The sequence below is a fragment of the Myxocyprinus asiaticus genome, chromosome 21 (assembly GCF_019703515.2).
Source record: "Myxocyprinus asiaticus isolate MX2 ecotype Aquarium Trade chromosome 21, UBuf_Myxa_2, whole genome shotgun sequence".
Lineage (NCBI taxonomy): Eukaryota > Metazoa > Chordata > Actinopteri > Cypriniformes > Catostomidae > Myxocyprinus > Myxocyprinus asiaticus.
Genome location: NC_059364.1, coordinates 19227283 through 19241533, shown reverse-complemented (window position 1 = coordinate 19241533; position 14251 = coordinate 19227283). Strand labels below are relative to the sequence as shown.

At 37.5% G+C, this 14251-nt stretch overlaps 2 protein-coding genes across 2 annotated transcripts in view; one reads left to right on the top strand and one right to left on the bottom strand.

Annotated features, from left to right (window-relative positions):
• ogdhl (oxoglutarate dehydrogenase L) overlaps positions 1-9620 on the top strand; it is a 32417-nt gene extending 22797 nt beyond the window's left edge. The window contains 4 exon segments of the mRNA XM_051647551.1: positions 6805-6876; positions 7670-7785; positions 9149-9302; positions 9388-9620. Of these exon segments, the coding sequence (XP_051503511.1) occupies positions 6805-6850 (46 nt within the window). The 3' untranslated portion in view covers positions 6851-6876; positions 7670-7785; positions 9149-9302; positions 9388-9620.
• A 122-nt stretch (positions 9621-9742) lies between these two features.
• Positions 9743-13105, bottom strand: c21h10orf53 (chromosome 21 C10orf53 homolog). Its single transcript, XM_051647572.1, has 3 exons — positions 12991-13105; positions 11749-11868; positions 9743-11661 (listed from the first exon to the last, which is right to left on the bottom strand). Exons 1-3 carry the CDS (start codon positions 13082-13084, stop codon positions 11597-11599), a joined length of 279 nt encoding a protein of 92 aa, XP_051503532.1. The 5' UTR covers positions 13085-13105; the 3' UTR covers positions 9743-11596.
• Between the last annotated feature and the right edge of the window lie 1146 nt (positions 13106-14251).

The window sequence follows — 14251 nt, the reverse complement described above, 5'->3', positions numbered from 1 at the left end:
CTCCACTGGATGGTTTTGCTTTGCTTAGAAAACAGTGAGGCTTTGATTGAACATAATAAAGCTAAAATGTCAGTAAAATAGCCTCTGTGTGCAGTTAATCTACTTTAATAAATAGGCTCATAGCAAGTGGATGTATTCGGTGCTATCTTTGTTTCTCCCCATCTCATGCCAAGGCTGGAGGAATGAACATATTGGTGTGCTCCAGTCTGCTGGTTCTGCTTGTTACTTGGGGAGTTAATGGTGATGAGTAATTGATTCAGTCTACTGTGTTTGGGAATGCACTGAATACTGTGCTCTGGTCCCTTGATTTATGAAACCAACACAGAGCTGATGCACAGAGGAAACTGTTTACTCCCAAGACTCTGTTTCCTGGGCTGCCCCACAGGGACAGGGCACTTTAACTTAAAGAGCCACCTTTGACTCACAATTGTGATTAAATGAGCATAGCAAACAGATCCCTATTAGCCCAAACATATTGCTTGTGGTTAAATTCTCCATTTCACAAGGGCATATAACAGAGGAGCATACATTTGTCAAATGCGACCAGTAGTATTTAATTATTATGTAGTGCTTATGTACACATTGGAATTGGAGATGGCCTGCACAGGACATCATTACTGTAATATTTAAGGGACTAAGGGATTGTCTAATCGCACTGGATTTGTTTGGACATCGCATCAGAGTAACCCAGCAAAACGTATTACATCTCCTGTCTGAAATCCCAGCACTTCCTTTCCACTGCCGCACATGGCCTCTGATAGGACAAAAAAAAGTTAGAGTGCCTCAGTTCTGAGATTTGACGCAACAGTAGGCTTAAAGGAATATTCCGGGTTCAATACAAGTTAAGCTCAATCAACAGCGTTTGTGGCATAATATTGATTACCACAAAAATAAATTTTGACTCATCCATCCTTTTCTTTAAATAAAGCAAAAACTTGGGTAACAGTGAGTCACTTACAATGGAAGTGAATGGGCACCAATTTTTAAACATTAAAATGTACGCTGTTCCAAAATAATAGCCACAAGACATAAACAATATGCATGTTAACATTATTTTACACTTACTAACACTTACTAACTTTGTTACCATGACGATGTAATGTCAACAACCCTAAAGCCCTCAAATGACTGTAAAAATTATGATTTGAACAACTGTACATCTTAAATAATACACAATTTTTAACAGAAGAATTAATGTAAATGCTTTTATTAAATTTTAAGCTTCATATTTCTGTGTTTTAACCCTCCAAAAATGTCCTTCATTAAGTCAATGGTAGAGTGACGTCACTTTAGAGCAGGCCTCGCCCACGACTGGTGACGGACTCTACCCTGTTATCATAGATCCTCTCGAGTGATCGACACACATTCCACCATTTCTTTCCACGCTGGAGCAGCTACAGTGAGAAGAATAATGTCCCAGCTTCATAAGCGTCATACGTGTTCTGTTGTAGGCTGTAAAAGTGAACATAAGAGTCTTCATGTACTCCCTGCATCAGAGCCACTGAAGACACAGTGGACCAGTTTTGTTCCCCAAATGTTCCCCAAAACATGCCAAAATTTGTGTATGTTTGAGCAAATCATTTTACACCAGACTGCTTTGTGAGTGAGGGTCAATATAAAGCAGGTTTTTCTAAATATTTGATTCTCAAGCATGGATCAGTACCAACTGTTCGTGTTTCAGCTTTATATCCTGAAGATGTAAGTATCGCACTTTATATTTTGTGAATGTTTGCAAATCGCATGATGCAAGACAACCCCCTAAAATGTCATGTCTCATTATAGCGCATAGCTAACGTCATAACTGTTTATTTTTGTGTTGCTCATCCATCATTGCTAAATGGCTGAAAAACACTCCGGTATTTACGGTGTCAGTCATATTGGTTCTGATTTGTTGTTGTTATAGTATCCGAAGCACGAGCTGTAAAGGCACAGCCCTGTTCCGGAAAGGGGGCGGGGAGCAGCAGCTCATTTGCATTTAAAGAGACACACACGAGAACAGCGTGTTTTTGATTCCACCCAAAAAGAGGCATTTACAACATGATATAATAAATGATCAATGGGGTATTTGGAGCTGAAACTTCACAGACACATTCTGGGGACACCTGAGACTTGTAAAATGGGGCATAATAGGTATCCTTTAATAATGCTTTTAAAGAATTCTATCTTGATCTCTATAGTTCCATGTCTTCGTCACTGATGAGGGTATTAGAAACTATGTGGAACCATTAGAACTTCCCAAACTGATGGCAGAGCAAAAAAATTATCTTGATTCTGAGATAACCTTGGAGGAGCTTGGCGAGGTAATTAAGGCCTTGCCTACTGGCAAGGCTCCGGGGCCAGATGGCTTTGCCGCTGAGTTTTTTAGATCTTATGCTACAGAATTGGCTCCATATTTGCTAGAAGTTTATACGGAATCATTAAAGAACGGAAAGATTCTGCCAACCATGACGCAAGCCTGGATCAGTCTGATTCTTGAAAAGGACAAAGATCCAAGCGAGTGTAATTTCCCTGATCCAACTAGATGTTAAAATATTGTCCAAAATTTTGGCTAACCGATTAAGTAAAGTTATGACATCTCTTATACATATAGATCAGGTGGGGTTTATTTGGGGCCGTAGCTCTTCTGATAACATTAGGCGTTTCATCAATATCATGTGGTCAGTGGCGAATGATCAGACTCTGGTCGCTGCCATCTCACTTGATGCCGAAAAGGTGTTTGATATGGTAGAATGGGATTATCTTTATAAGATTTTGGAAATGTACAGGTTTGGGAATACTTTTATTGGTTGGATTAAGTTACTTTATAGACACCCGGTAGCGGCGGTACAAACGAATGGATTAATTTCAGATTATTTTACTCTGGATAGGGGCACCTGGCAGGGTTGCCCTCTTTCCCCATTATTGTTCTGTCTTGCACTCTAACCATTAGCAGCCGCAATAAGAAAGGAGGATGATTTTCCAGGGGTGGTGGCGGGAGGTGTGGCGCATAAGCTTTTGCTTTACGCAGATGATATTTTATTATTCGTCTCTGACCCTACTAGATCTATGCCTTGCCTCCACAGAATTATTAATTCCTTTTCTGAGTTCTCGGGATACAGAGTTAATTGGTCTAAATCTGAAGCTTTGGCTCTGACAGCGTACTGCCCGGTAACGGCTTTTCATCCGGGCGCCTTCCAGTAGCCCAAACAGCGCATTAAGTATTTGGGTATTTTTTTTCCCAGCACTAATTTTGACCATTTAATAAAAAGGTTTTCGAGCGATGTGGACAGGTGGGCTTCATTATGATCTATGATTGGGAAGGTTAATGTTATTAAAATGAATTGTATTCCAGAATTCAACTACCTGCTACAGTCTCTGCCTATAGATGTCCCCCTCTCTTATTTCAAGCAATTTGATAGCATAGCGAAGTCCTTCATTTGGAATGGTAAACATCCCAGATTACATTTCAGTAAATTGCATAGGCCGATTGACAAAGGTGGGTTAGGCCTACCCAAGATTTTGTTTTATTATTATGCATTCGGTCTCAGACATTTGGCTCATTTATGGCTTCCACCTGAGAGAGTCCCTCCCTGGTTTTGTATTGAACAGGAAGTTCTTGCCCCTATTTCGCCATTACAAAGCCTTTCTATCAAACAAAACGTAGAAGTTAAGTTACACCCCGTTATCTCGCATTTGTACACGGTATGGACATAAGTGTCCAGAGTGTTTAATTTGGACATTTATTTAAATGTTGCCTTAAGCATATGGCTGAACCCAAAATTATGTATTAATAATTCCCTTTCTGCTGGTCAGAGTGGATTTTTTTTTTTTTTTCACCCAATTTTTAATGCCCAATTCCTAGTGCGCTTTTTAAGTCCTTGTGGTGGCATAGTGATTCGCCTCAATCCGGGTGGCGGAGGATGAATCCCAGTTACCTCCGCATCTGAGACCATCAACCCACACATCTTATCATGTGGCTTGTTGAGCGCGTTGCCACGGAGACATAGCGCGTGTGGAGGCTTCACGCCATCCACCGCAGCATCCACGCTCAACTTACCACGCGCCCCACCGAGAACGAATCACATTATAGCGACCACGAGGAGGTTACCCCACGTGACTCCACCCACCCTAGCAACCTGGCCAATTTGGTTGCTTAGGAGACCTGGCTGGAGTCACTCAGCACACCCTGGGATTCGAACTAGCGAACTAGCGAACTCCAGGGGTGGTAGCCAGTGTCTTTTACCACTGAGTTACCCAGGCCCCCCAGAGTGGATTGTTGAGGTTAATACACTTGGTGACCTATATGAGAGTGGACTGTTGAGATCCTTTGAAAATTTGGTTCAACATTTTGGGATTCCCAGATCTCAGTTCTTTAGGTATTTACAGCTGCGCCACCTGCTCTGTATTATTTTTGGGAGTAGCATACACCCCCCTAAAGTGGCAGATACTCTGGAAGTGGTGATTACTGCTTTTGGAAAAGGTCATGAGGCATCAGTGTATTACTCCCTGCTAATTCAGAGTCTAAACAACTTTCCAGCTCAAATAATACATTTTAACAGAAGAATTAATGTACTGTAAGTGCTTTTATAAAGTTGTAAGTTAACACTTCTGCCTTAAAATAAATAAATAATAATAATAAGTCTGTCTCTTTCTGTCTCTTTCTTCTGCGCTAGCACCTATACTACTCCAGCCACCTTGAGAGCTTGGCAGTACAACACTGTAGATGTTGTTGAACTTAGTATGACAAATTGCTTGCTATGTTCCTCAAGGTTTTTACATGGCATGCGAAATCGGCGTAATGTGCAAAAATCTACCCGTGTCAATCGAGTTATTCATAAGCCATTTATGGCCTTTACGCCGATAAAGGAACGCGGTTTATTGCGTTTACATGACCGTGCGTGTTGTATATTAGTAGAGAGAATCATTTATTTCAGCTTTTATTTCTTTCTTCACATTATCAGTGGGTCAGAAGTTTACATACAATTTGTTAGTATTTGATAGCATTGCCTTTATATTGTTTAACTTGGGTCAAATATTTTGGGTAGCCTTCCACAAGCTTCTCACAATAAGTTGCTGGAATTTTGGCACATTCCTCCAGACAGAACTGGTGTAACTGTGTCAGGTTTGTAGGCCTCCTTGCTCGCACATGCTTTCTCAGTTCTGCCCACACATTTTCTATCAGATTGAGGTCAAGGCTTTGTGATGGCCACTCCAGTACCTTGACTTTGTTGTCCTTAAGCCATTTTGCCAAACTTTGGAGGTATGCTTTGGGTCATTGTCCATTGTTGGAAGACCCATTTGCGACCAAGCTTTAACTTAATGGCTGATGTCGAGATTTTGCTTCAGTGTATCCACACAGTTTTGCTTCCTCACGATGCCATCTATTTTGTGAAGTGCACCAGTCCCTCCTGCAGCAAAGCACCCCCACAACATGATGCTGCCACCCCCATGCTTCAGGGTTGGGATGGTGTTCTCTGGCTTGCAAGCCTCACCCTTTTCTTCAGACCAGAGGACATTTCTCCAAAAAGTAAGATCTTTGTCCCCATGTGCACTTGCAAACTGTAGTCTGGCTTTTTATGGCGGTTTTGGAGCATTGGCTTCTTCCTTGCTGAGCAGCCTTTCAGGTTATGTAGATATAGGACTCATTTTTCTTTGGATATAGATCCTTGTCTGCCTGTTTCCTCCAGAATCTTATCAACATCCTTTGCTGTTGTTCTGGGATTGATTTGTACTTTTCGCACCAAACTACGTTCATCTCTAAGAGACAGAATGCGTCTCCTTCCTGAGCGGCATCATGGCTGCGTTGTCCCATGGTGTTTATACTTGCATACTATTGTTTGTACAGATGAACGTGGTACCTTCAGGCATTTGGAAATTACTCCCAAGTATGAACCAGACTTGTGGAGGTCCACAATTTTTTTTCTGAGGTCTTGGCTGATTTCTTTTGATTTTCCCATGATGTCAAGCAAAGAGGCACTGAGTTAGAAGGGAGGCCTTAAAATACATCCACAGGTACATCTCCAATTCAGTACACCTCCTATCAGAAGCTAATTGGCTAATTGTCTAAAGGCTTGACATAACTTTCTGGAATATTCCAAGCTGCTTAAAGGCACAGTTAACTTGGTGTATGTAAACTTCTTACCCACTGGAATTGTGATATAGTCAATTAAAAGTGAAACAATCTGTCAATAAACAATTGTTGGAAAAATTACTCATGTCATGCTCAAAGTAGATGTCCTAAACGACTTGTCAAAACCATAGCTTTCTAATATTAAATCTGTGGAGTGGTTAAAAAATGAGTTTTAATGACTTCAACCTAAGTGTATGTAAACTTCTGACTTCAATGTTGGTAAACAGAGTACATTATACACCTTCATACAGCAAATATACTGTACTTGAATAACTGTATTTATAAATTGATTAGAACCAAAGCTCTTCTTAAAGCTTCTCCACTTGCATATAGTTAAATTATACAAGACAGCAGCATAAATATCATGTATGATTTAATCACTTATGGTTGTTAACTTCCAGTATTTCTGCCTTTGCCCCATTAATCCATATCAAAGCTACGGTAAAGAGGTGTTATATTAAGAGTCAGTTATGTAGAGACAGTTATAAGAGTCTTACTGACCACCTAACTAATTGTGACCTTGTTTTTATTTTTTTCAAACCCTTTACTCCTTAAAGGCCAAAATAGCTGTACTAGGATCAATAATGATTAATAAAATTTAGTCTGAGCCAATAAATGAGTGTAATTATTTAGCTTAGTGTGCCGTTTTATAGACCTTGTCTCATTAGCGCTTGTGTGTTTGTACTAATGAGCAGGGTCCAGAGTATTCATCAGCAGGGCCTGAGCGCTTCCTGCAGATGAACAAGGACGACTCTGATCGCTATCCGGTAAGTGGCCTTTCCTGCATTGCCTCATGTTGATGGCACAGGGAGATTAAAATGTGGGCACTTCACTGGAACTTTCTGATTTCCAATTTGGTTGATGCTAAAAGGAATAGTCTACCCAAACATAAACATTAAGTCAAATTTTACTCGCCCTCATGTTGTTCCAAATCCATATGGCTTTCTTTTTTCTCTATTAGTCTCAGTCACCATTCATTTTCATTGCATCTTTTTTCCATACAATTAAAAATAATTAATATCATAAAATCAATTTTTTTTATTTATTTGTTGAAAGAATTAAAATCATATGGGTTTGGAACAGCATGAGGGTGAGTAAACAATTAAATAATTTTCATGTTTGGGTGAACTATTCCTTTAATGTAGTTCTTGTTAACACTGCTTTCCTATTTGGTCTAGCAGTATGTCTGTCCAAAAGGCAGGACATTAGTTTTAAACACATGAATGGTACCAACTACTACCCTGATCAGTATTTACAAGAAGCAATCATTAAACAAGGTATGGATTAAACTAACTAAACAAAAGTTCAATACAATAATATCCTTTTGCTGTCAAGGAAGTCTTTTGTAATGTGAAAATCATAATTGGCAACAACGTTGTGCTATCTTGTTCTCTGATATACTAACATATAAATGAATTATAATATATTAATATGTATAAATGTATGCAAATAATAAAATTGACATCTATCGAAATATAATTTTACAGATTTTACAAATCTGCATAAATGCTTTATTAATAGATCACTTTAATGAGCTATGTTTTATTTTCCTCATTTCAGGAATTCACTGGAGACTTCGAGGTCCAACAGCTCTATGACTAATTGGATTGTGGTCAACTGCTCAACACCTGCCAGCTACTTTCATGTGTTAAGAAGGCAAATTTTGTTACCATTCAGTAAGCCATTTTTTGCTTCTATGTGTATTCAGCATTTATAATATCTAACTGGATTTACTGTATGATGTAAATGTTGTCCTTACATGATTCATGATATAATATACATTAGTGTCCAGAAGTCTGAGAACACATTGAAAATCAGGGATTCAAATTCTAATTTGAACATGCGAATAAATAGATTTAAAAAAAAACAAAAGTAAAACAAAGAAATGTTATGATGAAGCTATTTTTATATTAATTATATCAAATAATTATATTAATTTGTAATTCACATATTGAGAGTTCTAATACTTGGTGCTATATTTGGTATTAAGTTTGCTTATTGATTTAGACCCATGAGCTATGAGATTAATAACACAGCTGCTGTGGTAAACAGCAAAGGGCTTGGTGGCAGTTTTGATGGATTTTATAAACACGACTGAGGTTTGATGGAAAGTTTGAAGTACCTCCCCACGCTCTTTTGATTCGGAGCCACTGTAATTGTCTAAAATGATTCCCTCTTGTAGATAAATGCAGAGGTTTGTGGAGCATGAGAAAATCTCTTCCTGAGCAAATTAAACTGTGAGCATCTGGGGATGATATTGTTTGTTTTGTATGAAAGTGCTCTTAATTTACTGTTTTGCTTGGATTCACAGCTGTGTTTTTTTTTTTTTTTTTTATTATTATTATTTGTATCCCCTTAGACTGTTTTAAAAGTTTCCCCATGTTGATTGTCAAATACAGTGTTTTCATTTGACTTATCACATTTTCATATCCATATTCAGTTGATCATTTTCACACCAAAGTCCTTATTGAGGCTGCCAGAGGCCCGCTCCAGTTTTGTTGAGATGTTCACAGGTACAAAATTGTGGTACAAATCATTTTATCACTTTAATGACTTTAAAGGATTAGTTCACCCAAAAATTCAAATTCTCTCTCAATATTTACTCACTCAAGCCGTCTCAAACTCTTTGCCATGCAATAAAAGTGAATGTAGACTGCTGCTGTCAAGCTCTAAAAATGGCACAAAGCACCACTGAAGTTGTCCATATGACTTATGTGCTATAGTACGATGTGTTCTGAAGCAATACTAAAGCTTTGATTAGGAAACAGACCAAATTTAAGTCATTATTCACTAAAAATTACTCTGCCCTAGCTTTCAAATATAATTCTCGTTCGAGTACATTCAAATATTCAGCCACAGTCCCCTTTGGCAAAGAGCAGCCTGAACATTCTGATAAACATCTCCTTTTGTGGTCCATGAAAGAAAAAGTCATATGGGTTTAAAACAACATGAAGATGAGAAAATTGTGACAGATTTTTAATTTTTTGGAGAACTATTCCTTTAAACATTTTCAAAATCAAGTACTTTTCCCCCTCTTAGATATCGGAGTTCCCTTTTGACCTCATCAAGGCTGAGTTTGAGCAGTATAGCAATGCTGAACTCATATGGTGTCAAGAAGAGCATAAGAACATGGGCTTCTATGACTATGTAAGCCATGCTTCTGCACAGTGCTGTTGAACAAGAATCCAATATGGTGAGTGTCAGGATTCAGGTATAGATATGGTACAGCCAAAACAAATCTATACGTATCAAAAGGAAATGTTTACACTCGCTCTTAGGCATGTTGCCCGTGACCCTGCTGCAGCCCCTGCCACAGGCAGCAAGTTCTCATCTGGCTGAGCTGAAGAGGTTCTGGACACTGCTTTTAACCTTGAGGCATTCCAGGGCAGGAGTTTTTGATGCTATGCTGTCAGATGTTAAAATAATATTTATAACATATGATGTAGGTCTCGCTATCAGTGCACAATATTGTATGTGGTAGGTTTTTAATAAAGTTTCCATTTTAACCAAAGTATAATAAATTGTTCAATCACTTTCAATATAGAACATGACAGGAGATAATAATATGTGTACTGTTTTGTGTCAATTTGTGCAAAAATCCCTTATAGCTGATTTATCGAAGTGTAGATTTGCACCAGAAATCCTTTAACTGTGTTAAATAATCTGTGTTCTTATTCATTTATTTGTCGTTCTTAACTGTCACACTTGGCTTCATCCTGAGACGTAAAACAGATGGCATGTAGACAAGTAAAAATATTCTCAGTGGCAGGGGCAATATTCTCTATAGCTTCCACAAAATATGCTTCCTTTTTAGATTTTATGGTTATTTTGGCATTTTAGGCTTGTGGGAATAAGAACAACTATAACGTCAACACTTTGAAATGCTATAAACACGTAAACAAATTACAAAAAAGTAAAAAACAATCATCAGTCAAATAAACACAATTGTTAGTGTATTGATGCAATATCTTTTAGTGAAATGTTACTGTCAGCACACTGCTTTTAAACAAACAAGCACAAGCTGAAATAAGTAACACTAAAACTTTACTTTTAATTGTGCGTGGCAGTGCTGGGCAGATTACTTATGAATTGTAATCGGGTACTGACTACAAATTACATCACAAATATTGCAATCAGTAACGTAATCTCACAGATTACATTTTTGGGGTAATTTAATCCGATTACTTTTGGATTACTTCTAACCTAACTCTTTTATTTAATGTCACTTGCATTTCTTATGAAAGTTTCTAGAAATATGGACACATTCCCGGGGTGCTTTACACAAATGTGGTCATGTCATTTCGGCAATTTACAAGCGCCATCATTGTGTGGTAATAGATCAGACCAGTTATATTTGGGAATCAACGTCACAAAAACGGCCTCAAAGTTATCGCTAAAGCAAAAGTAAATTTTGAAGCCGAGTACAAAAGCAATTCACGAAACGAAAACTTTTTTTACGCTGCTAATCTATTGTATTACATTGCGAATATGTAATGATGTGTATTTGGGCATTTTGATGTGTTTGATGGACAATACCCTTCCAAACACAGTGACACGTGGTTATATTACACACAGAGTGATCAAATAAATAATACTTAAAAAGGGTTTGTCAGGAGTTAGGTTAAGAAAACATGCAAACAAATCTTCAAACGCCTCTTTAAATTTGATGTTGAATCCTTTGCAGTTGACAGAATTTTAACCTTTGGAAGAGTTTAGACACAGTGATGTTTTTTCCCCTGTCACCTTAAAAGTGAAATTATCTCTGTACATCCAATGATCAAACACTGGTTTAGACCGCTCCATCTTCAGCTGGCTAATGATGAGTATCAGGTCTGTATGCAGTTTGACAACCCTCCCTCTCTTCCGAAAACACTCGAAGAGTTACTGAACATATATTGTAGTTAGTGAAAAATGTAAAAGATTTATAAAAGAGAACAAATTCCATATAATGAACAATATACTGCTGATGCCTAATTAACATGTAATCAGTAAGAAAGTAACTGTAATCTGATTATGAGTATTTTAAAGTGTAATTTAATCCAGTTACAAGTACTTGATTTTTCTATGCTATAATGTATACATTTAGACACTTTAATAGTGAATTTAAAGTTTTTTAATGTTACATAGCGTAAAGGGCAGAAGGTTTTAGCACTTCATATATATTACACATTTCTGGGAAAGAATCATATATTTCATATATTTAATATCATATATTTAACGCATCATGATTGATTGATAAATTGTGATGGATGATGTACCTTTCTTGGCAATAATTCAATAAACCATGTCACTCACAGTTTGTTTGGTTATATAATTTATCATTTACCTGTGTGCTCACACCTGCTATCTCAAACAGTACTGCCTATACTGTATATACAGTATGGTCTTTTAGAGCACCATAGTCAGCTGACTCGGAACGTGCATATGATACCCAAAAATGCTGTCTAGGTAGGTAGCACGCTTGGTTGTGAGCCACAGTCCCGATGTTCAGAATGCGTCCCTCACTGCGTCAATTGCCTCCTTGCACAGCGGATCAAGTCGTCCATCACCCCCTTTGAAAGGAGTTTGAAAGACATGAGTACATTCCATATCATCCAGCACTCAGAATGCAGAGGTATCTAAATGTTGACGCAAATTACCAAACTCAAGGTCAGTAATGTTGCACATGTAGACGCGCTCTCCATTGACACTGAGCTGTACGATATTCCAGTCATCAGTTTCCTCAAGGATACACTTGTTGCCAGCGTCTTTTAGGGCCGCTAGAAGTGGGGGGGGAAACGTAAGGGGACATTCACATTGAACACGTTTTTGTGCTAATCTGCACTGCTTTTACACTGTTTCTCTAGTATGTAAACAACATGCAAGAGACAGACGTCTTTAAATGTTGTGCTACGTCTCGCTGTTTTTTTTTTTTTTCGTTTCGTTGCGTTGTGTTTTCTGTCATGTTAAAGGAATATTCGGGGTTCAATACAAGTTAAACTCAATCGATAGCATATGTGGCATAATATTGATTACCACAAAAAATTATTTTGACTTGCCCTTCTCTTTTTTTAAAAATAGCAAAAATCTGGGATACAGTGAGGCACTGTATGGAAGTCAATGGGACCAATTTGTAAACAATAAATTACTCACTGTTTTAAAAGTAAAGCCACAAGACATAAGCAATATACGTGTTATGATTTTGTGATAAAATGTCTTACTAACCTTTTCTGTGTAAAATTGTAGCCAATTTTACAACTTTGTAGCCATGATGATGTAATGTCAACAAACCCCTTAAACAACTGTAAAACGTATTATTTAAACAAATTTACAGCTCAAATAATGCACAAGTTTTAACAGAAAAATGTATGTAAGTGCTTTAAAAAAATTATACGCTTCACATTTCTCTTTAAACCCTCAAAAAATTGGCCCCATTCACTTCCATTGTGTCCCAATGTAACCTCGATTTTTGCTCTTTTTAAAGAGGAGGGACGAATCGAAATAATATTTTGTGGTAATCAGTATTTTGCCACAAATGCTGTCGATTGAGCTGAACTTGTATTGAGAACCAATAATATTCATTTAAAAAGAACTACAACTTTTAAAAACCCGTCTCAAGACACCTGCGTTCTGAATTCTGCATTTGGTGTGAATGGCCCCTAGTACTTGTGTTTTAATATCAGTGCCATCACCTCTAGTGCATTTAGAACCAACTTGGTAAACTTTTTAAAACTTAAAATCTTAAACAGCCAACTTTGTAAACTAAAAATATAAACAAAATGACTGAAAAGATCTTTAATGTCTCCGGGAGATCACATAATAAGCTAGTTTGTTATGGTTTTATAGTTTACAGAAACAATAACTGCACTGTATTTATCAGGGTAAATCTTTGTAACATTTACCTTGTAAACCGGCCAGGCGAAATGTCCTGTGCTTGACAATACCACACGACTCATATGGACCATATTGTATTATTACCACTGAATTTGAAGGCATTTCCTTTAACCCTTGACTGTTTTAAACTATTATCAAATCAGTTAATCTGTAAGCCAGCACAAGTAAAGGCTGTGTTCTCAAAACTAAATATTTGTGTGTGTGTACTGTTCTCCATAGTAACCACTGAGAGTCAACAAAGCATTCAAACAGGTCACAGGAAGCAAGCACATAGAAATGCAAGCCACGTTAAATTCAAATTGAATTGTTAGACCACACATCAATAAATACTCAGACATTCAGATTTTATTTTATATAATGGTTAATACTATTTTTGAAGTCTCTTTTGTTAGACATATTTATACATTTAGAGTAAGACTTAAAGTTTCCAATTTAGTTTCCACTGGTCATTTCAACACTATTACTGGAATTGCAACATGTTCCTCCAATACAAAAACAATATTTAAGTTTCTCTTTGTAGATGATATGCCATTCTGAAATGTTTTGTCTCATACTCAGTTTGTTTTAACACAATGAGCCTGTTTACATGCACACAAATATGCTGATTACTTTCTAAAATCAGCTTATTTAAAAAATCTGACAAGGCAAGAAATCCGCATCTACATGGCATTTGAAATAATCACGTTATTCTCTACTTTTGACGTCAAACCGTGAAGAGGCATGCGCTCAACATGTGCACACATTGGATGAGCCGGTAAGAACACCAGGTAAGGTGTTTACATGGCACGTGAAATCGGCGTAATGTGCAAAAATCTACCCATGTTGACCGGGTTATTTATCAAATCAAATCCCTTTATTATCACTCAACCATATACACAAGTGCAACAGAGGGTGAAAGTCTTGGATGCAGTTCCAAGCAACACAGCAGTATGACAATTACAATAAACATCTGATTTATACATAACACAATTTACATATCTTGTTACACAACACAATATACAATATACACCTAATAATATACAGTATACACAAAATAAGACTGTATACAATATAAAAACACCGTACCCCCCTCCCTCCATGTAATCAGTGGAAATAAATGTGAAGTGTTGTGTTGACATTCAGCTGTCGGTTGATGGTCAGTTGCCAGCGTGTTATTATGAGAAGTATAAAATGTGAGTCCAGTCTGAGGCTAATAAAGTGCGGTGCTGATATATGTATCGTGAGCGATCAAGAGTTCAATTGTCTGATTGCTTGGGGGAAGAAGCTGTT

What these genes read in the sequence shown, in the direction of transcription:
- c21h10orf53 (XM_051647572.1), bottom strand. Translation starts at nt 13,084, where the DNA reads ATGCCTTCAAATTCAGTGGTAATAATACAATATGGTCCATATGAGTCG. An exon ending in TCGCCTGGCCGGTTTACAAG is followed by an intron (nt 11,869 to 12,990) that starts GTAAATGTTACA and finishes CCCCACTTCTAG; the next exon opens with CGGCCCTAAAAGACGCTGGC. An exon ending in CATTACTGACCTTGAGTTTG is followed by an intron (nt 11,662 to 11,748) that starts GTAATTTGCGTC and finishes CTCCTTTCAAAG; the next exon opens with GGGGTGATGGACGACTTGAT.